Below are 23,211 nucleotides of genomic sequence, written 5' to 3'. Positions count from 1 at the left end.
ATAAGTCACTTAACATTAGTTGAACTATATAACCTTATTGCTTAAAAAGGATAAAAATTATACTTTGTGTATAATTTTTGCAGGTTTTAAATGTCTTATTCATGGTGTAACTTTTTACTCGATATATGAGATATTTTAAAATAATTTTATGCTGCGATGATCACAGGAATAGCTTATGAACTGGATATTCTATCTTTGTCTTTACAGATGAACTAAATTGCAAATGTTATACATGTTGTTGCTATATTTTATGTATGAAGTCTGTTCATTTCAGCAGGATTTTTGTTTGTTTATTATTACTATATTTTATATGAAACTAGAAAATGAAACTTTCAAGTTATGTTCTTAAATTTGAAATAAAGGATTCATAAGGGTAAAGCACTATAGGACAATTTTTTCCCTTAAAAAAGATAAGTCTTATAAACTTATGCAGGATCTGAATCCATAATCTCTGCAATACACAAGTAGCAGTTTTTGCCAAATGAGCTATCAAGACCGAATTTTGAAGCAACATTCCTTTCCTTAAATTCCAAACAAGATATTTTCTAAAGAAAACATGCCGTTTGGAATTTATTTAACATTCACTTAACACGAATAAGATTTTAGTGTCATTCATGTTACGTGAATGTTACATAAATTCAAAGTATTCCTACAAATTTTATATAAAAAATGTAATTTATTTATAAAAAGAAGAGCCAAGAGCTTTGTTACAGTGATGTAAAATAAATAGAAATAGGGAATATTAAAGATTCATTCTTATTTCATAGCTAAATAAAGAGAGAAACTTCGAAAGTTAAAAATCAACGAGAGCATATGAGAATACAATTCTCAGCATCAGTGCTGCCTTAGCTCGCACTACTTAAGTGTACTTAAGACATCTACTCAGGTGTCTGTATATTTGCCTTTTATTAGTGCACTAGCCTGACAAATCTGCTTCAAACTGTTTGTTCTCATCAGAGACTAGGTACAAACCAGAGGGCAGAAACCCCATTTGTATTTTACCAACAGAGTTCACTTGTATTTTCACAAGTGAACTCTGTTGGTGTGAAACCATAATTATCAAAAGAAGAGCGAGGAAGCTGCAAGACTTTTATATCTCATTACTTAAGCATTTCTGGTCAAATATCATGTACTCTAGCTGCCTTTCCACATTTCAGGCTTTTGATGATATTTTCTACTACAAGTATGGATATGTATTCCTGACCGCATGCCTGTTGGGTGTTTTTTTACCACTGTGCTGTCACAGTGGTAAAATTAATTTTTGGAAATAATTATTCCATACATAAAGCTATCATTTTCACTGGCTTTAATGTCACCTTTATCATCTCTAATTCCTTTTACAGTATTCTTAACTCCATTTCTGAGCTTTTTTTTCAACAGTCTCCAGAATATTTTGCCACCTTCCTGATATTTATTTTCCATTTTCTTACCAAAGTCTTCCCATGACTTTTGTTTAGCAAGTTTCACACAGTGTTTAACTTTCTTATTTTCCTTCATTGCTTCTTTAATTCCTGCATGCACCACAAACTTCTGATTTTTCTATCCTTGCAGACAACCACATGCCTCTCTGGCTGAATCAATCAATGTTTTCTTCAGGGCTTGCCGCTGAGTCTCCAAGGTTTGGTTCCTGTTCTCAAACACTTTCATTTTTTTTCTTGAATAATGTTTGTGTATTTTAGTCTGCAGTTTAAATCTGAGGCTAAACTTTTATTCATTTTAAAACTTTCTTACATGTTCTTAATATGAAATTCAATTTTATCCTGCTCAAGACTACACGGTGATCACTTCCAATTGCAAATCCTCTGTGCATTCTAGTGTCCTGTACCAGTGAAAACACATCACTATCAACAATAACGTAGTCAACGAGACTTTTCTTATTCGTTGCCTCTTCCCTCCATGTGAATTTATGGACATTTTTATGTTGGAACACTGTGTTAGTAATAACTAGTCCATGTTCTGACAGAAATCCAACAGGCATTTGCCATTATTATTAGCTTTTCTCTTTTCTCCAAATTTTCCCAAAATGTTACTCTATGTCTGACAATCATTTCCTACTCTGCTATTTAGATCCCCAACAAGAACCAACTTTTCTTTTTTCATTGTGTCAGCTGCTTTTTCCAAAGCCTCAAAAAATTCCTCCACTTCTACCTTAGTAGAGTTTTCTGTGAGACCATAGGCACAAATAAATCTCTTGTCCAGTTCTCCGTTTTTATATTTGCCCACATGACTGTACTTCATATTGACTGCCATTCAAGAAGATTAGTTTCTTGTTTAGTGTTGAACACTATAGTTACTCCTTTTCCCCATTGTTATTGCCTGAATATAGCATTTTGTATTTATTGCTTAGAATGATCTCACCAGTTTTTGTCTTTTTTGTTTCACTCACCCTTATTATGTCGATCCACTACTTTTACAATTCATTAGCTAGCTCCATTTCTTTGCCATTCAGCCTTTTTATGTTGATAGTACCGATTTTGCTGTTTGTCCTGGTTCCATGGCAATAATAACGGTGGCATTGTTTAACCGGACAATGCCCCAGCTGGCATGAAATTTTGTATGTTGTAATCATTTTATTTGTGGTTTAAGCCAATAAGAATACAATTCGGTCAGCTAAATCCCAAATTGCCAGTCCATCCTCATTTGTTCAGCATCCAGATAGATACCTAACAAGGTATACCACGAAAAAGTGAGAATTCGGCATTAGGTCAGAAGCTCTGGTCGGTTCCCTGCATTCCTTTAAAGGCTGTGTGGAGTCGCCTCTCAGTTATACATTCTTGTGATACACCACTCATCATCATCATCATCAAATTCCTGCCATGTACCCTCAAGGGGTGTACAGAATATGATAGTACTACATGAAAAAATTATATCATTACTAACTTCCTATCTACAATTTTCCTCCAAATCAGTCTGTTAATTGTCAGGACTCCAACATTATCAGATCTTATATTTCTATCGTCTAAGGCACTTTGTACCGTATCAATCCACCTACATCTTGGTCTTCCCCTGGGTCGTTTTACTGCCAACCTGGCAGAGAACACTTGTTTTGCTAATCTTTCCTCGCCCATTCTGTTTAAGTGACCATACCACCTGAGATTAGCTCTGCTAACACATTCCTGGATGCTGACAATGTCAAATTCTTTCCTAATATCCTCGTTTTTAATATGATATTGCCATTGATGCTATCTGTTCACGCCTATAATCTTTCTCAGGACTCTCATATCTGCGGTCTCTAGTCTTTGGTCAAGTGTTTTACTTCTGACCCAGCTCTCGGATCAATAAGTTAAAACTGGTTCAATAAGTTTGAACACTGTCTTGTATACAGCCAATTTAGTGTTCTGACTAATTTCTCTCTTATTCCATATGAATTTATTCAATTGACTTCCCACCATACCAGCTTTGCTGATTCTGTTGTCTATTTCAATATTAAATTTACCATCTTTAGTAAAATCGTGCCCAAGTAGCTGAAATGTTTTACTTGTTCCACAGGTTCTCAATTCACAACACAGTTGACATTTTCAATAATTTTGCCAATTTTCATTTTCTTTGTCTTTTTATTGCTGACTTTCATACCATATTTATTACAACAGCAATTCAATTTAATTAGAGAATCTTGCAGACTTGTAGCAGATTTATTTAGAAGTATAACATCATCCGCATAAAGCAAAGAGCTGACATTAACATCTCCAATTTTGATATCATGTTTAATACCAGTTTCCTTCATAATGTGATCCATATAGATAATGAATAACAGAGGGGATAATGTACATCCTTGTCTCACACCAGATTTAACATTAAACCATCTTCCTGTACTTCCTTCTATTCTAACTGCTGACTTACAACTCAAATAAAGACTAAGTATTGCTCGATATAATGCCCCATTGACACCATATAACTGCAGCGTATTGAATAGCTTCTCTCTTGGCACCTTGTCATATGCCTTTTCCAAATCGACAAAACTTAAATACAGACCTTTATTATATTCCCATGCTTTCTTGATTATTTGTCGTAAAGTGAAGAGCTGATCCTGACAGCCTCTGTTTGGCCTGAATCCAGCTTATTCTTCACCAAGCTTTTCTTCCACAATTCTTCTCAACCGTTTCTCAAGTATACTTGCATAGATCTTGGTAGGAACACTCAGCAGGGAAATACCTCTGTAATTCTCACATTCAGTTTTATTTCCCTTTTTATATATGGGTACTATGAGAGCTCTACTCCAATCATCGGGAATTCATCAATCTGTCCAGGTTTTCTAGACTATGCAGTGCAGCCACTGTAAGACTCTTATACCACCATACTTCAGCATTTCTGGTCGAATATCATTCTCCTGCTGCCTTTCCACATTTCAAGCCTTTGATGGCTTTTTCTACTTTCAGGTTGACAGCAGTGATGACCATTGGCTTTTTACCAATGTGCTGTCATCACTGCTGTTTTATTTAGCAGTTTTTCAAAGTAATTACTCCATACTTCAAGGATATCTTTTTCTCCTGTTTTCATGTCACCTTTATCATCTCTAACTCCTTTTACAGCACTCTTTCCTCCATTTTTAAGCTTCTTCAACAATCTCCAGAATATCTTACCATCTTCTTGATATTTATTTTATATATTCTTGCCAAAGTCCTCCCATGACTTTTGTTTAGCTAGTTTTACACAGTGTTTAGCATTCTTGCATTTGTCTCTATATTCTCTAAGAGCACAAGATGACTTATTTGACAGGAACTTTTGATATGCTTTCTTCTTTTCCTTTACTGCCTCTTTAACTTCCTGTGTACACCAGGGAGTTCTGATTTTTTTATATTTGCAGACAACCTCACCACATGCCTCTCTGACAGAATCAATCAATGTTTTCTTCAGAGTTTGCCACTGAATCTCCAAGGTTTGGTTGCTGTTCTCAAACTCTTTCATTTTTTCTTCAATAACCTTTGTGTATTTTAGTCTACAGTTCACATCTGAAAGCTGCTCAACTTTTATTCGCTTTAAAACTTTCTTACATGTGATTATTTTCAATATGAAATTCAATTTTATCCTCCTCAAGACTAAATGGTGATCACTTCCAATTTCAAATCCTCTGTACACTCTGGTGTCCTGCACCAGGGAGAAAACATCACTATCAACAATAACATAGTCAATGAGACTTTATTTATTCCTAGCCTCCTCTCTTCATGTGAATTTGTGCACATTTTTATGTTGGAACACGATGTTAATAATAACCAGTCCATGTCCTGAGCAGAAATTCAACAGATATTTGTCATTATTATTAGCTTTGCTCTTTTCTCCAAATTTTCCCAAAATATTTTTGTATATCTCACAATCATTTCCTACTCTGCTATTTAGATCCCCAACAAGGACCAACTTTTCCTTTTTCATTGTGCCAGTTGCTTTTTCTAAAGCCTCAAAAAATTCCTCAACTTCTACCTTAGTAGAACCTTCTGTGGGACCATAGGTACAAATGTCTTATTGTCCAGTTCCCCATTCTCATATTTGTCCACATCACTCTACTTGAGACTGACTGCCATTCAAGAAGATTAGCCACATATTTTGTGTTGAATACTATGGCTACTCCTTCTTTTCCTTGATTGTCATTGCCGGAATATAACATTTTGTATTTATTGCTCAGAAAGATCTCACCAGTTTTTGTCTTTTTTTTGTTTCAGTCACCCCTATTATGTTGATCTGGTACTTATCTAATTCCTCAGCTAGCTCCATTTCTTTGCCATTCAGGCTTCTTACATTGATAGTACCAATCTTTAACTATGGTGATGTTGAGTTGGGGTTTGTTTTCAGATTTGTTCCAGTAGCTGACTTTTCGCTGTTCGCCCTGGTTCCCTGGCGAAAACAACGGGGGGCCTTGTTTAACCGGGCAACGCCCCAGCCGGCATGAAATTTTGTCATGTTGTACCATCATTTTTTATTTTGGTTTAACCAATAAGAATACAATTTGGTCGGCTAAATCCCAAATTGCCAGCCCATCCTTGTTCGTTCAGTATCCAAGTAGATACCCAACAGGGTGCACCATGAGAAGGTGAGGATTGGACATTAGGTCAGAAGCCCTGGTTGGTTCTCCGCATTCCTTTAAAGGCTATGTGGAGGTCTCCTCTCAGTTATACAGCTTTGACCCTTAAGCACCCCCAGTGATACACCACTGGTTACCTTAAATTGTGCAGACTCACACCCCCATATACAACTTTTTGATATCTATCAGTCAGCCATCCTGTTATCCATGTCAATAGTTTATGATCCAATCCCACATTCACCAATTTATGCAGCAGTCTTCAATGGTGTATTCTGTCAAAAGCCTTAACAAAATCCAAAAGTATCATGGTGTATCTATTCTTCTTTGTCTAACCCAGTGGTAACATTATTATAGAATGTGAGCAAGTTGCTAAAGCATGACCACATAAGTAATCCCATGCCATTCATTGCAAAGTACAGATTCTCTGTTAACCCATTTCTCAATTGGAGCCCTAACCAACTTTTACAAAATCATTACCACCATCACTTCTGAGATACTGATTGGTTGACAGTTGGATACATAGGTGTTTGCTCCACCCTTGTGCAATAGAATTATCTTATATTCTTTCCACTCCTTTCCAAAGTCTTTTCTTCTGTGATTCTAATTATATATCCTGGTCAGAGAAATAGTTAGTTCAGCTGAACACTCTTTTAGCATCAGTGATTATATCCCATCAGTTTGTGTAACAGCTCTAGAACTTCGTCCTCATACAGTGAGGAGGTAGTGGAGAGTTCAATGTTGCAAATACCAGGCTGATAGCTTTTAGCAAAACGGATACTAATTAGTTGAACAATCACTTCTGCATACCATCTGCATTCAATAGACCTATTCTTTCAAATTCATTCTTTCTTTTACTTGCAGCATAACAACAGAATTCTTTTGGGTTGTCTTTAACTTCCACAGCCAGTTTCTTTTCATACTCAGACAGCTTCCCATACAACAGTTGTGTTTTGGCCTGAAGATCATAACTGGCACCATTCTTATGCACATGGTATTCCTTCCACATCATCTTTTTCTTACGAATCTCTTGCTTAATTAGATTACACTCTGACTATTTATTCATTGAACTCTAGGGACACGTTCTGATATTGCATCATTTAAGTAATTTTTAAACACTTCCCACGCGCTTTTGATATCCTTCCCATCTAGCAACTGATAACATGGTGCAGAATCCAGCATACTCCTCAGGTGATCATAATTTCCTGCTTTGTAGTTCAACATGTAACCTTTTCTGAATGGAGCATTCATAAACTTAGGCATTTCCCAAGTGAGTACCACATGTTCACTGTCACCATCTGGAAGTAGAATAATTACGTTTAACTGAAACACTCTCTGACACTGTAATAAAATCTAATACTCTTTGACCTCAAGTTTAATCTGTCACATGCTGCTTAAGGAAGTCTTGCAACAGCTCAATAAATTCAGTTTCATTCTTCTCATGAGATTTCATAGCTACCCAATCAATGTTTGGATAATTAACATCCTCAATTATGATTACTCTTTTTGCACCTATTGTATTTATTTGGTTGTACATTTCTTTGTCACTTGCAACCAATCCACTAGGTCTGTAACACCCCCACTATGTATTTAATCTTGTTAGACTCTACCTCACACTAGATGGTTTCAAACTGACTGCCACATGAAAAATGTTATTAGTATTGCAATCATAGGTCTCATCTCTAATTGGATTCAAGTCATCTGATATCATTAGCAGCAGCACCCCCTTCTCTCTATCCTGTGTATTCTTCCTAAAAATACTGTACCCTTTGCACTCGATACCAGTTAGTACGTCAACTTCTAATAGCCAGGTCTCGCTCGTGCCTGCAATATGAGGTCCCAATATATTAACCAAGGCAACAATAATAGCAAATAAATAATAGTTATAAATAGTTTATATTTCAAAGCAAAACACATAGATGTAGTGAGCAATGATATAAAAATAAATTGAGTTCATGAATATTGCATGTGTTTTGACTCATGGCAACATTATGTCCTAAACCTTACAACATCTTATAAATGGAGACTGGTAATAAGTGAAAAGCATTATGATTGGATCGTTGTAAAGTGAAGCATTTTAAGGCAGGGTATTACTGTATTTAGAATTTCAGTTTTTATTATCCTTTCTGATGCTGGTTGTGGTATTTATTCTAACATAAATTTAAAACAATACCTTTGTCAAGAAGTGAAGGGTTTTCTGTTGTGTGTACATGCGTGCACCCACACATACCATACATACACAGGTATTTTCCACTTACTTTACCCTTCAGACCAGTAGTAAACTAACAAAGATCTCGGCAACTAGTTTACCACCTGTTTTAGGATACAGCCAGATGTGAGTATTGTTTCATTTGTGTTAATTTTAAAGAAACCATGTGTTCTGGCAGATCATCTGAAATAAGAGTCTTAATACTAAAATTAATGAAATCAAATTAAGCTGTCCCTAGGCTCTCTTCTTAAAACAAAAAAAAAAAAAAAAAAAAAAAAAAACAGAATTCTTATTTGGAAAAAAGGTATCCATTTCATATAATGGCAAAATTAATTTACTAATTAACTTGAAACTTTACTTACATATTCTTTAGTTGGCTGACCTTTTCTGGATCTTTGAGATAGTCTTCCCATGGCAAACGCCCACAAAGCCATTGAAGCATGTTATAACCTAATATTTCCAAATCTCCTCGTCTTGAATGTGCTGTACGATTAAAAAAAAAGTAGCATAAAGTTCAGTTTCTTTCTTGACTCAAATCCATTAAATCTGGATTTTGAATTCCAACTGCAGCTGTGATCCATATCCCTCAAACGTGACCCTTTACATATGTCATGTTTTAGACCAGTGTTTCCCAACACCCTTTTAAAATTTAAGTAACACCGCCATACCTCTAACAGGCAAAGACAATTTGGGAGACAATATATTTCATTCAAACCCAAATAATTAGAAAAGTATTTTTTTTAATGTTTTCATTATAATAAATTACACACAAGTGAAACCATTTTTTTAATTATTAAATACATTTTTAGTTATAGGAATCCAATGTACATATAGTAGAAACAGTGAAAAATTAATGAAATAGTTTCTGCTGGAAAGAACATAGTTTTCTGAAATCTGGTTCTACATTTGTTATTTTTAATACAAATGATGCTCCACATCAAGGAGACGACTTGTGACACACATGATTAAATATGCATGGGTGGTGTAACCATTATTGAGGACTGTTACAATTTAAGATACAAATGATTCAGAAATTTTCCAGAGTTCAAACAATGTGAATTTAAACTTTTAATGCAAACAGTTCGAATCACAAGGCCGGGATGCAATCCTGGCATCAACCTGACATGGCCTTAATTTAGGTCAGTTAATACATGCCAAGAGACACTTCTTTAACTAATTCCTTTAGATTTTTTAATTATTGAAAAATACAGAATAGAACTACATTTATCTGTGACAATACAGGGAAAATATATTTATATAAAAAATAATCAAAAATTTTAACAAAAAGTGTTGTATCACCTAAGACCTTTCATGCACACTACACATACCACTTTTAGAAAACACTTATAAAAAAAAAAGAAAAAAAGGCAGTGATATAGAAAGAATATTAAAATAAGAATTTTAATAAGAATATTATTAAAAATAAATAAATAACATAAAATAAAAATTTTTAACAAAAAGTGTTGTATACCACCTAAAGACCTTTCATGTATCCTACACATATCACACTTTGGGAAAAAACTGTTTTAGACAAAAAGGGGAAAAAAGGTAGTGTAACATTGTTCATATGAGATGATTGAAATGGAAAGAAAATGGAAGGAAAAACAAATATTTAAAGTATTGTATGTGTGTGCACGTGTGTAATAAAGAAACTCAAATGACTAAAAGATGAAGGATAACAAAATAGAAAAAACTATTTATTATTTTGAATGCACGACTAGTTTTGTCTTCCTAGAAGACTTCATCGGGTGCTAAACATGAGATTAGAAACATAAATTATTACTTAACATAAAACAGAAACAAAAATTATGTTTCTGTTTTATGTTAAGTTTATAAACGGATTGCTGATATTTGAAGGTGTTCTGGACCCCAAAGTATTGTTGAGCATGTTCAGGTGGGTATGATCTTGCATACACCAATACTGGATGGCTGGGGAGTAACAATCAGAGATTAAAGCTCAGGTTAGTATTAAGGTGGACCGGATTGAGGACAATTTCTGATTCAACAATTCTTCTCTCAGCTCATCATAGATACTGAAAATGTTTTCTGATTTATTCCAGATCACAGGGTGAATTACAGAATCTTCTTCATCAGGGTTAACAAAATTAAGAACGTAATTAGAAAGAGCAGTGGCTCTAGTTCTACAATATATGTCTTTCCCAGACGCTCCTCTAAGTAGTTAAATGGATTTTTCCATTTGATCAATAAAAAGAAGAAAGGAACAGAATTTGGTTATAGGAGTGAGAGATGTGTGGATTTTATATTTTTTGAGAATTTGGCTAACTTTGGTGAAAAGGAGCTGATAGACAGATGAGATATAAAACCTTTTACATCATTATCTTCAATATGGTGAACAGGTAGATTAAAGAGGAGCTTATTAATAGTCTGCTTATGATAACTATTCTTCTGAAAGGAACTGTTAAAAGAAACTTCAGTTCTTTGGCGATTCTTTTTCTTCACTGAGGAGGAAGCAAGCACGTTTATCTAATGTAGAAATAATACCAAGCTTTTGGGATGGATAATGATGATCACTGAGGAGGGGAGTGAGCACATTTAGCAATGTGCTAATGTCATCATCATCATCAAATTCCTGGTTTTTACCCGCAAGGGGTGTACAGGATATGATAGTACTATATGAAAAATTTACATCATTACTAACTTCCTATCTACAATTTTCCTCCAGATCAGTCTGTTACTTGTCAAGACTCCAATATTATCAGATCTTATATTTCTATCGTCTAAGGCACTTTGTACCGTATCAATCCACCTATATCTTGGTCTTCCTCTGGGTCGTTTTCCTGCCAACCTGGCAGAGAACACTTGTTTTGCTAATCTTTCCATTATTGTCATTGCCTGAATATAACATCTTGTATTTATTGCTCAGATAGATCTCACCAGTTTTTTTGTTTCAGTCACCCCTATTATGTCGATCTGGTACTTAACTAATTCCTCAGCCAGTTCCATTTCTTTGCCATTCAGGGTTCTTATGTTGATAGTGCCGATCTTTAACTCTGGTGATGTTGAGTTGTGGTGTGCTTTCAGATTTGTCCCAGTAGCTGACTTTTCACTGTTCGGCCTGGAGAAAACAATGGGGGCCTTGTTTAACTGGGCGAGGCCCCAGCCGGCATGAAAGTTTGTCATGTTGTACCATCATTTGTATATTGGTTTAAGCCAATAAGAATACAATTTGGTCGGCTAAATCCCAAATTGGCAGCCCATTCTCGTTCGTTCAGTATCCAGGTAGATACCCAACACGGTGCACCAAAAAGTGCGGATTGGACATTAGGTCAGAAGCCCTGGTCAGTTCTCTGCATTCCTTTAAAGGCTATGTGGAGGTCTCCTCTCAGTTATACAGCTCTGATCCTTAAGCACCCTATGTGCTAATGTAAGGTTGTTAATACTGTTTCTAATGTAGAAACAGTACCAAGCTTTTGGTATGGGTAATGAAGAGATTGCACATGAAAGTATCTGTTGGTGTGTGTGGATTTTCTGTAAATAGAGATCTTAATTTTTCTGACACGTGTGCAAGTTTGATATTCAGGATTAAGAGAGAACCAAGCCTGTGGTAAATTGTGTTCTTAGGTGTCGACTGTTGATTTTGGCCAAAAAGTTGCTTCATACCATCCTTGACGATAAACAAATTCAGAGTATCACCCTCTCATGGTCTGGCTTCGTCCAGTCAATTGTACATACTATTTCCTCCTATCACGGTTAGCACCCTGACTGGTTTATTGCTCACTGCACTGGAAACAAGTATTAAAAAGAAACTTTCCTGTATTAGGTAATATTGCAGAAAACACCATTGTTAGAATACGGAAATGTGACCAAGGTCCATTTCCATATTCTTACTGCTCTTGTTCTTTCTCCTCTATTTGAGGCCTGGGTGTTCATCAATCATCTCAACATCCAACCAAGGCTAATGCTCTTATCTCTGTAGGCCAAGGTGAAGACAGACTCCAGAGAGCAGTAAGTTCTTGCTTCAAGGGGAAGTTGACCTACTACTACTACTACTACTACAGGTGAGCGAAACATCAATACGGCTCTTTCATCTGTTCTACCTTATAGATCCATCAATGCAATTAAATCACACAGATAACCAGAAAGTTATAGATCATTAGTTAAGATAATGTTAAATGATTTATTTATCAATTTAGTAATGAACCAAAACTAATCTCTATAAATACATATTCTTTAAATTAAACTTCTTTAGAATCTTATTTGTTTCAGTCCATAAGGATATTAATTCTAAAGCTTTTGCCAGGGAACCAGGGCGAACAGCAAAAATCCAGCTACTGGAACAAATCTGAAGACACACCCCAATTCAACATCACTAGATCTAAAGATCGGTACTATCAACATAAGAAGCCCGAATGGCAAAAAAATGGAGCTAGCGGAGGAATTAGATAAGTACCAGATCAACATAATAGGGGTGACTGAAACAAAAAAGACAAAAACTGGTGAGATCTTTCTGAGCAATAAATACAAAATGTAATATTCAGGCAATGACAATCAACGAAAAGAAGGTGTAGCCATAGTATTCAACACAAAATACGAGGCTCATCTTCTTGAATGGCAGGCAGTGTCAAGTAGAGTGATGTGAGAAAATATCAGAATGGGGGAACTGGACAATGAGACTTATTTGTGCCTATGGTCCCACAGAAGGTTCTACTAGGGTAGAAGTGGAGGAATTTTTTGATGGTCTAAAGAAAGCTACTGACACAATAAAAAAGGAAAAGTTGGTCCTTGTTGGGGATCTAAATAGCAGAGTAGGAAATGATTGTCAGACATACAAAAATATTTTGGGAAAATTTGGAGAAAAGAGCAAATCTAATAATAATGACAAATACCTGTTCGATTTCTGCTCAGGACATGGACTGGTTATTACTAACACCATGTTCCAACATAAAAATGTGCACAAATTCACATGGAGAGAAGAGGCAAAGAATAAGAAAAGTCTCATTGACTATGTTATTGTTGATAGTGATGTTCTCTCCCTGGTGCAGGACACCAGAGTGTACAGAGGATTTGAAATTGGAAGTGATCACTATTTAGTCTTGAGCAGGATAAAATTGAATTTCATATTGAAAAGAATGACATGTAAGAAAGTTTTAAAGCGAATAAAAGTTGAGCAGCTTTCAGATGTGAACTGTAGACTAAAATACACAAAGATTATTGAAGGAAAAATGAAAGAGTTTTAAGAACAGAAACCAAATCTTGGAGATTCAGTGGCAAGCCTTGAAGAAAACCCTGATTGATTCAGCTAGAGAGACATGTGGTGAAGTTGTCTGCAAGGCTAGAAAAATTAGAACTCCATTGTGGACACGGGGAGTTAAAGAGGCAGTGAAGGAAAAGAAGAAAGCATATCAAAAGTTCCTGTCAAATAAGTCAGCTTGTGCTCTTAGAGAATACAGAGACAAATGTAAGACAACTAAACAGTGTGTAAAATTAGCTAAACAAAAGTCATGGGAGGACTTTGGCAAGAACATAGAAAATAAATATCAAGAAGGTGGTAAGATATTCTGGAGATTGTTGAAGAAGCTTAAAAATGGAGGAAAGAGTGCTGTAAAAGGAGTTAGAGATGATAAAGGTGAAATGAAAACGGGAGAAAAGATATCCTTGAAGTATGGAATAATTACTTTGAAAATGAAACAAGCAGTGATGACAACACAGTGATAAAAAACACTGACCAGGTATGCAGTCAGGAATACATATCCATACTTGAAGTAGAAAAAGCCATCAAAGGCTTGAAATGTGGATAGGCAGCAGGAGTAGATGATATTCGACCAGAAATGCTGAAGTATGGTGGTATAAAAGTCTTCCAATGGCTGCATTGCATAGTTCAGAATGCCAGGACAGAGGGATGAATTCCCAATGATTGGATAGAGCTCTCATAGTACCCATATATAAAAAGGGAAATAAAACTGAATGTGAGAATTACAGAGGTATATCCCTATTGAGTGTTCCTGGTAAGATATATACAAGTATACTTGAGAAACAGTTGAGAAGAAGTGTGGAAGAAAAGCTTGGTGAAGAATAAGCTGGATTCAGAACAAATAGAGGTTGTCAGGATCAGATCTTCACTTTACAACAAAAAGTGGAGAAATCATGGGAATATAACAAAGATCTGTATTTAAGTTTTGTCGATTTGGAAAAGGCATATGACAAGGTGCCAAGGAAGAAGCCATTCAATACGCTACAGTTATATGGTATCAATGGGGCATTATATCAAGCAATACTTAGTCTTTATTTGAGTTGTAAGTCAGCAGTCAGAATTGAAGGAAGTACAGGAAGATGGTTTAATGTTAAATCTGGTGTGAAACAAGGATGTACATTATCCCCTCTGTTATTCATTATCTATATGGATCACATTATGAAGGAAACTGGTATTAAACATGATATCAAAATTGGAGATGTTAATGTCAGTTCTTTGCTTTATGCAGACGATGTTATACTTCTAAATAAATCCACTACAAGTCTGCAAGATTCTCTGACTAAGAATAACTGTGGTAATAGATATGGTATGAAGGTCAGGAATAAAAAGATAAAGACAATGAAAATAGGCAGAATTACTGAAAATGTCAACTGTGTTGTGAATGGAGAACCTGTGGAACAAGTAAAGCATTTCAGCTACTTATGCACAATTTTTAGTGAAGATGGTAAATTAAATATGGAAATAGACAACAGAATCAACAAAGCTGGTATGGTGGGAAGTCAATTGAATAAATCGGAACACTAAATTAGCTGTATACAAGACAGTGTTCAAACCAGTTTTAACTTATGGATCTGTGAGCTGGGTCAGAAGTAAAACACTTGACCAAAGGCTAGAGACCGCAGATATGAGAGTTCTGAAAAAGATTAGAGGTGTGAGCAGATGGCATCAATGGCAATATCATATTAAAAACAAGAATATTAGGAAAGAACTTGACATTGTCAGCATCCAGGAATGCGTTAGCAGAGCTAATCTCAGGTGGTATGGTTATGGTCACTTAAACAGAATGGGCGAGGAAAGATTAGCAAAACAAGTTTTCTCTGCCAAATTGGCAGGAAAACGACCCAGAGAAAGACCAAGATATAGGTGGATTGATATGGTACAAAGTGCATTAGATGATAGAAATATAAGATCTGGTAATGTTAGAGTCTTGACAAGTAACAGACTGATATGGAGGAAAATTGTAGATAGGAAGTTAGTAATGATGTAAATTTTTCATGTAGTACTATCATATCCTGTACACCCCTTGAGGGTACATAGCAGGATTTTGATGATGATTGTTTAATCAAAATTTTGTTGTTCTTCTTGTAAATAATTATATTAAACAAGTCTTTTGTCAAAAAAAAAAAAAAAAAAAAAGGGGGGGGGGGGTCCAGCAGGTACTCGGCAGGTTAATCCTTATGGATAGCAGTGAGATGTCCTCTTGTAAAAGGAGAAGAGAAATATTATCGTAAGCAGGATATGTATAGGCAAAATAGAGGTGTGTTGGCAAGATTAATATTGGAAGGAAAAGTTAATCATCTTCTGACTGGTTTTCAGATTTTGCAGCATTTTGGAACCAAGTATTCACAGCTTCAATACCCCATATTTCAGTCTAATAGCGTTGATTGTTCTCCACTGCATTCAGATTGTGTTTATTATATGATAAATTAATCAGAAATTAAAGCTGCCTTTCTGAAAAATTCTTCTGCTCCTGATGGTGTTACTGCAATTAAGTTGAAGAATATTCCTCTTAAGATCCTACAGGACATGTTGAACCTATTCTTGTTTATTGATCATTTTCCTCCATTGGTTAAAAAGTCAAAGACCATTTTTTCATCCCTAAAAAAATCAAATGCTATTATCTGTCTCAATACCGACCTATTACTATAGCTGCCATATTTCTTAGAATATTCCACAAAGGTAATGCATATGCAAAAGATATTTCTTCATGATGTTAAGCAAAGAGCCTTCATTCCTGTTGATGGATGTGCTGAAGAGTCCAGAGTTCTGATTTATTTTTTTTTTATCCTTGTAGAAAATTTCACCTCCTTGGTTAATCAATGTTTCCTTCAGAGTCAGCCAGGGACTATCCAAGGTTTAGTGCTTATCATAATTTTCTTTAAAATTAGTTAGAATGAGTCATATAGCATATGCTTACAACTCTGTTGACAGGAATGCATTATTAGAATTCAAAGGAACAACTGTAACAGTTTCTGCAATTATATTTAAACAAACTACAAATATGAACAGTTAAATCGTAATCACTTACCAAAACTTTGAAACTGTCATACAATCAGAGTGATAAAGGTCTGGATGCTTTTGTAGTATTTCACATCTTTCAAGGAAAAGACTGCCAAATTTGAATCTACTGGAATAAAGAATCTTGGTCTGGTTCCAAAGAACTCTGTGTCTAGTACCAATGGCATGAGAAGCAAGTCCAGACTAACCTTTGATTAGAATCAAAGCTTGTTTAACCAGGCAATGACTATGCTTGCATGACATTTGATCATGCTGAAGTATCATTTTTGGTTAAAACCAATACAGAACACAGTTTATTCAACTATATATCCCAAATTATTTGTTCATTATTCAGGTAGATAGACCTAGTAATGGGATGCACCGTGAGAAGGTGATTGATTGAACATTAAGTCAGAAGCCATGGTTCTCTGCATTCCTTAAGAGGCTATGTGGAGATTTCTGCTTTGATCATTAGCAACTTAGTAGATGATATTTGAAGAAATGCTCAAATATAAAAGTATAAAAAATGTTTACTGGCTACACTGAATACAGAAAGTCTGTTGAGAAGGTAGAATTTTGGATGGCTGAAGTGGGCATCATAGTATCCATCTACAAAATGAGAAAACTAAATGCGAGAATCACAGAGATATTCCACTACTTAGTGTTCCCAAGTAAGATTCCAGAAGCATAGAATTTTTCTTAGCTTCTTGAAGAGGCCAAGAAACTTTGGGAGAAGAACAAGATGGAATGAGATCAATGGTTGTCAAGACCAGATATTCAATTTCTGACAAATATTCAAGGAATGTAAGAATATAACAGGGATCTATATGTAAATTTTGCAAATCCATTAAAAGGGTATGATAGGGTACAAGAAGAAAAATTTTCAAAAATCACAATGATATTTATATGATGTACATAGGAAATTATGCAGAGATAGAGTAATATATAGCCAACAAGTTGTAGATATTATATTCAGTACTTTATTTTATGAACATGTTATATTCCTAAATGCCAGATTACATTTAGGTGAGCAAGTGAATAGGCTACAGGTTCAAATCCTGTAGTGGGCCAAGATGTTTGTGAATTTTCTTAGGTAGGAGATAAATTTTCTCATCTAGCATGATACTACTACTACTACTTCATTTAATAGAGACCTGAAGTTGCTTGAAAAGTTACGTTTGGTTTTTGGATTATGTAAAAAAAAAACTAAAAATAAAATAAATTCAATCGAATTTCTTTATGTCTTTTCAAGTAAATAACTGCTGTAACATCTGTATGAAAATAAGCAATAAAAAAAAAAGACAAATATTATGAAAATAAAGAGGAACATGAAAAACATTAACTATATTCTCACGGGTGTATTAAAAAAAAAGAAGAAAAAGTAAAATATTTCAGTTTCACACATAAGTTTTAGTGAGAATGGCAACTTAAATACTAAAACAGGAAAAGCAAAGTTGTTATGGTGGGAGAGCAAGTTGGAGTTATATGGATATGGGATGTGTGTGTGAGAGACAGATTTTCAGATAAAAAAAGATGCTAAGTTGGAAACTCTGATTCTGGTATATCAGAATGAACATACTGCTTTTCATCTGAAAAGAGTTTAAAGAGTGTGTATGTATAATAGATATGGTATGAAGGTCAGCAATAACAAGACGAAGACAATGAAAATAGACAGAAGCATTGAAAATATCGACTGCATTGTCAATGGAGAACTTATAGAACAAGTAAAACATTTCAGCTACTTAGACATGATTTTAGTGAAGATGGTAAATTAAATATGGAAATAGACAACAGAATCAACAAAGCTGGTATGGTAGGAAGTCAATTGAATAAATTCATATGTAATGAGAGAAATTGGTCAACACACTAAATTAGCTCTATACAAGGCAGTGTTCAAACCAATTTTCAAACCAGGATCTGAGAGATGGGTTAGATATAAATCACTTGACCAAAACCTAGAGAGCACAGATATGAGAGTCCTGAGAAAGATTAGGGGTGTGAACAGATGGCATTAATGGCAATATCATAATAAAAACGAGTATATATTAGGAAAGAACTGGACATTGTCAGTATCCAGGAATGCATTAGTAGAGCTAATCTAAGGTGGTATGGTCACTTAAACAGAATGGGAGAAGAAAGATTAGCAAAAGAAGTGTTCTCTGCCAGGTTGGCAGGAAAAAAAACCCAGAGGAAGACCAAGATATAGGTGGATTGATACAGTAAAAAGTGCCTTAGAAGACAGAAATATAAGATCTGATAATGTTAGACTTGACAGGTGACAGACTGATTTGGAGCAAAATTGTAGATAGGAAGTTAGTAATCATGTAATTTTTCATGTAGCACTATCATATCCTGTACACCCCCTTGAGGGTACATGGCAGGAATTTGATGATGATGAAAATATGAAAGGTTATTAGCAAACCTATAATACATTTGTACTGTGGCAGGCTAAGAACCCCCCACAATTTTTAACAATTTTATATATTTTTTAAATTTATTTTTTACAGTTCCGAAACCCTGCTCTAGAGACCAAACACAAACTTTTTCAAGCCACCTCAGGCCTCCAATATGCAAAGTGGTGGTCTGCATGTTGGAGGTTTGCAGTTTACTCACCTAAGGAAAATCACAAACATCCATGCTCATGGCAGGATTAGAACCCGTGATCTGTTGGTTGGAGAGCAGGTATGCTGACCACTCAGCCAGCTAAGCCGGCAAACGTTCTAATTAATCTGTTCTACTCTGCTTTTATATTAACTTCAAAGACAATATCATACTGCTAAATCTGGAATGAAGGGCTTAATTTATTCTTGAGCATTTCATTCAGGATTTAACTGAGTTGCAAAATTTCAAAAGAAAAAATACTTGTAAATAGGCAAGAATAGTAATTGTAAATATGCTAATAATATTTTGGCATTTTTCTGTGTATTATTTCATAAATGGTCCTATAAACAGCGGGCAGGAAACAAAACATTGTTTAGATTATGTTGTATTACGAAAGTCAGAGCAAAGTATAGATAAATGTAATCGAATAGTAAACACAATGCCAGGCGGTCGCTGTGCAAAGTTGAGACGTGCATTATACCCACGTGGGGATGTTATCGAACAGAGAAGGTGCTGTGTGGAAAAGGCCTAGGTGACGTCGACATGCGGTGACATAATAGGGAGAGAGATGCAGGGAGTATAAAAGGAAGTGGTGGCACGAGCAGAGCTCAATCTCTAGGTTTTTTTTTTTTTTTTTTTTTTTGTGTTCGAGCGTAGGCAAAAGTGGTCAGCGGTGACAATATGGTCTAGTAGCAGTTCCGTCCGTGCCTTTTTTTTATCTTCAATGCAAAGAGATAACCAACGAACACCAAAGTTCATGGAGTTCCAGCTGCACCGCTCCATTAGAAGAGTTCCGAGCACGAGAAGTTTAAGTGAATCGTGACTGCATTCACAGGAAAGTCGAAATTGAGGACGATCGATCTCAAGACAAGCAAGGCACCTACTCAAAGAAAGTGAAATAGGATCAGATAAAGAAGAATCTCTTGAATGTCTAATCCGGTCGGTAATGTTAAGCTTTTATATCCTTGTATTGTATTCTTAGACCACTGTGAATGACAGTACTAAATTTCTATTAATCGGACCTGTTGATATATCATAGGACTTTAGAGATTAATCCTCCAGTAAGGAATTGTGTTAGAAGTAAATTGTTCCAGATATTGTTAATAGTCTAATCTATAGTGTTGTATTTTAACATCTAAGAGGAGAGAAAGATAATAATCTACGAAGTTGTGTCAAGTGAATGGGAATAAGATGCTTGTCTCTGCTAATGTTTTTCAACATGATATGTTGATTGTAAAATAGACTTCGTCTGCTTGTGTAGTATTGCAATTTTGGGACCTAGCATTTAGTTTGATTAACATGTATCATGTCTTAGTGAGAATAAACATTCCTGTTTTATTTACCAAAAATATGTGTCTGATATTTCAAGTCAATGCACCTCTTGCTTAAATTTAGAACCTGAATAAGTTGAAGCGCGGGAGTTTAAGATAAGAACAGGCTACGACTGCAATCTAGTTAGTCTGAAATAAGTATAGTAAGAATTTATTTATATTGTTAGATTTTAAATTCGTGATAGTCTGTAAGTCAACTCTCTGACAAGATTAATTTTCTTGTATACAAATTAAAATGGCACAGCAAAACAAATAAATTTTCTCAATTTCGAAAAGGATTTGACTTCTGATTCTCAATCAAGAAGAATTTGGCTCTATCCTGAGGCACTTCTCTTTGTTCGAAAGATTTGCACACGTTTTCGACTGAAGGAGAGGCCACGCAAGTCATAACATAGGTGCAGCAGATAAGATTCTAATTGGAGTATTAAATAAGAAAGGATTTAATTTTGAAAGAATTTAAACAAGTAACAAATTAATGAAATATAAACAAAAAAATCAACGACGTAACAATGGCGCAGCAGTCGACAGGATGTTGATTTACTGAATTAAACAACAAGTAAATTAAGTTAGTAGATCAATGTGAGATGGTTTTGGCTTGAAAACAGATGATTTGGTGCAGGAATTAATTTAGCAATATTGTGTGTAAAATTAAGATAGTAATTTTGTAAGCCTATATATACAAGTATATACGGGGACCCTGTAACCCCTAGAGAGCATGTCCCCTGGGTGACGGATAGGGGAGCCCACCATGTGTGTGTGTGTGCATGCATGTGTGTGTATATATGGTGGGAGGGTCCGAATATACTGAATAAGGACTCGTGGACCAACAGGGCCATCATCTTGATTGTAAGGGAAGCGGCACTCTCATGGACCCTTAGCTGGATCTATCCTCTCCTTCTACTACTCTGAGGAAGATCCACTTACTTTAATCTTTCCTATAAGGCCTTATCAGCCAACTCTTCTTATTTTATGATCCCTATGCTATTAGAGTACTCGAGGGCCACGGGGTCTTTTCATTTCTGGCCTTACAACTATGCCCTCTCTATAAATCTTACTATAATTCCTCTATAATCTACTCTTTCCCCCTTCAATATACCCTATTCCTCCTATGGGTTTAAATTCGGAAGAAGGCTAGTTCAGAAGCCTTTAGCAGCCCTACCACTGAACTATTCCATTGTCAGGCTAGTCCCCTGACATGGAGAACATAATTCTACTAGTAAGCTGACAGATAAAGATAATCGGATTGAATCTATAGGAAACGACCCTGGAATGGAAAAGGTAAAACAAAAATGGAAACGACAAAATATAATACACATAGCAAACTGGAAAGTAAGAGGAATAGCATATAAAGAAATAGAATTAGATGAATTATTAAATGAAAGAAATTTTAAAATAGCAGTAATCACTGAAACAAAAAAGAAATTAAAAGGAACCATGAGAACTGAAAATTTTAATGTCATATACAGTGGAGTTGACAGAGACCAAAGAGCACAAGCAGGAGTCATGATTTGGATTCATAACTCCCTTTCAAAACAGTTAAAACATTATAAATTATGGAATAAAATAATAATAGAAGCTAGAATAAAAATAGATAGAGGCTATTTAACAATAACTGGCAGGAGACTTAAATGCAAGAATTGGAAACACGAAAATTAATAATAATATAGGAATACATGGAGAACATGAATGGTAACTACTCTAAACAGGAATGGTAAAAAATTGATTGACTTTGTAATTTATAATAACCTAAAAATAATGACTTCCTTCTATAAACATAAAGACATACATAATACTTGGGCAGTAAGAGGATGGAAATCAATATTAGATTACTTCATATTAAATGAAAAGACATCAAAATGTTCACTAGATGTTAGAGTTCACAGAGGATATGAAATAAACAGTGACCACTTCCTTGTTAAAATAAAATTAATATTACCACTTAAATGGCTACAAGTAACAAGAACAGAAAGAAAAATTGAAACATGTGTTTATAAAACTAGACTACTGAATGACACAAATGTACAATGGCTATATGAACAAAGAATTAGCCAATATCTAGATAAAATAAAACAAAATGAAGAAATAGAAATAGAATGGCTTATTGTTTGTAATTTAGAACATGATTTATATAAAATAAGACCCAATGTATATAAAATTTTGAAACACTTAAATGCAGATACCAAAAAAAAACATAAAATTAAACACCGAATTGAAATTAGAAGAATTTCTAAATTACTACACAGAATTGTGGACAGACAAATATTTTAAAAAAGACAATTGGCAAACAATTAATGAAAATGAAAAGGAAATAACTAAAGAAGAATTAGAAATCAGCCTGAAAGAAACAAGAAATGGAAAATCACCTGGAGAAGATAAACTAGGTTCAGAACTATATAAATATGCAGGAACTAGATTCAAAGAAAGACTCTTATTATTTTTAAATAAAATTTACTCAACTGGTATCCCCCCAATAAAATGGAAAAAAGCAATTGTGATTCCTATCTTTAAAAAAGGTAATAGAGATGACCCTAAAAACTATACAGGTATCAGTATACTAAATTCCTGTTACAAAATATATAGCAGAATCTTAAATAGCAAACTAATGAAATATTCCAAAAACTTTATTTTAGAAGTACAGAATGGATTTAGAAAAGGACGATCATGTATAGACCCAGCCTCTTGCCTAAAATTAAGATGAGAAAAGTTGAGAATACAATTTAGAAAGACATATTGCATTTATTGACTTTGAAAAAGCATTTGACAAAGTTAAAAGAAACATATTATTTAACATATTAAAAGAAAGACAAATACCAAATAATATCCTAGAAGCTATCACAAGTATATATGAAAA

At 34.8% G+C, this 23,211-nt stretch overlaps 1 protein-coding gene across 2 annotated transcripts in view; it reads right to left on the bottom strand.

The window, feature by feature from the left end:
• The window catches only part of LOC150102617 (serine/threonine-protein kinase VRK1-like), a 254,789-nt gene that overhangs the window by 51,388 nt on the left and 180,190 nt on the right, over positions 1 to 23,211 (bottom strand). For both annotated transcript variants that reach the window (XM_090398681.1, XM_090398682.1), the window contains exon 9: positions 8,582 to 8,702. In XM_090398681.1, coding sequence (XP_090254807.1) covers positions 8,582 to 8,702 — 121 coding nt within the window. The remainder of the gene's footprint in view (positions 1 to 8,581; positions 8,703 to 23,211) is intronic.

Source organism: Typopeltis vanoorti, chromosome 10 (assembly GCF_054136105.1).
Source record: "Typopeltis vanoorti isolate ZY-2024b chromosome 10, IOZ_Tvanoo_1.0, whole genome shotgun sequence".
Taxonomy (NCBI): Eukaryota; Metazoa; Arthropoda; class Arachnida; order Uropygi; family Thelyphonidae; genus Typopeltis; species Typopeltis vanoorti.
This window is presented reverse-complemented; position numbering and strand designations above follow the sequence as displayed.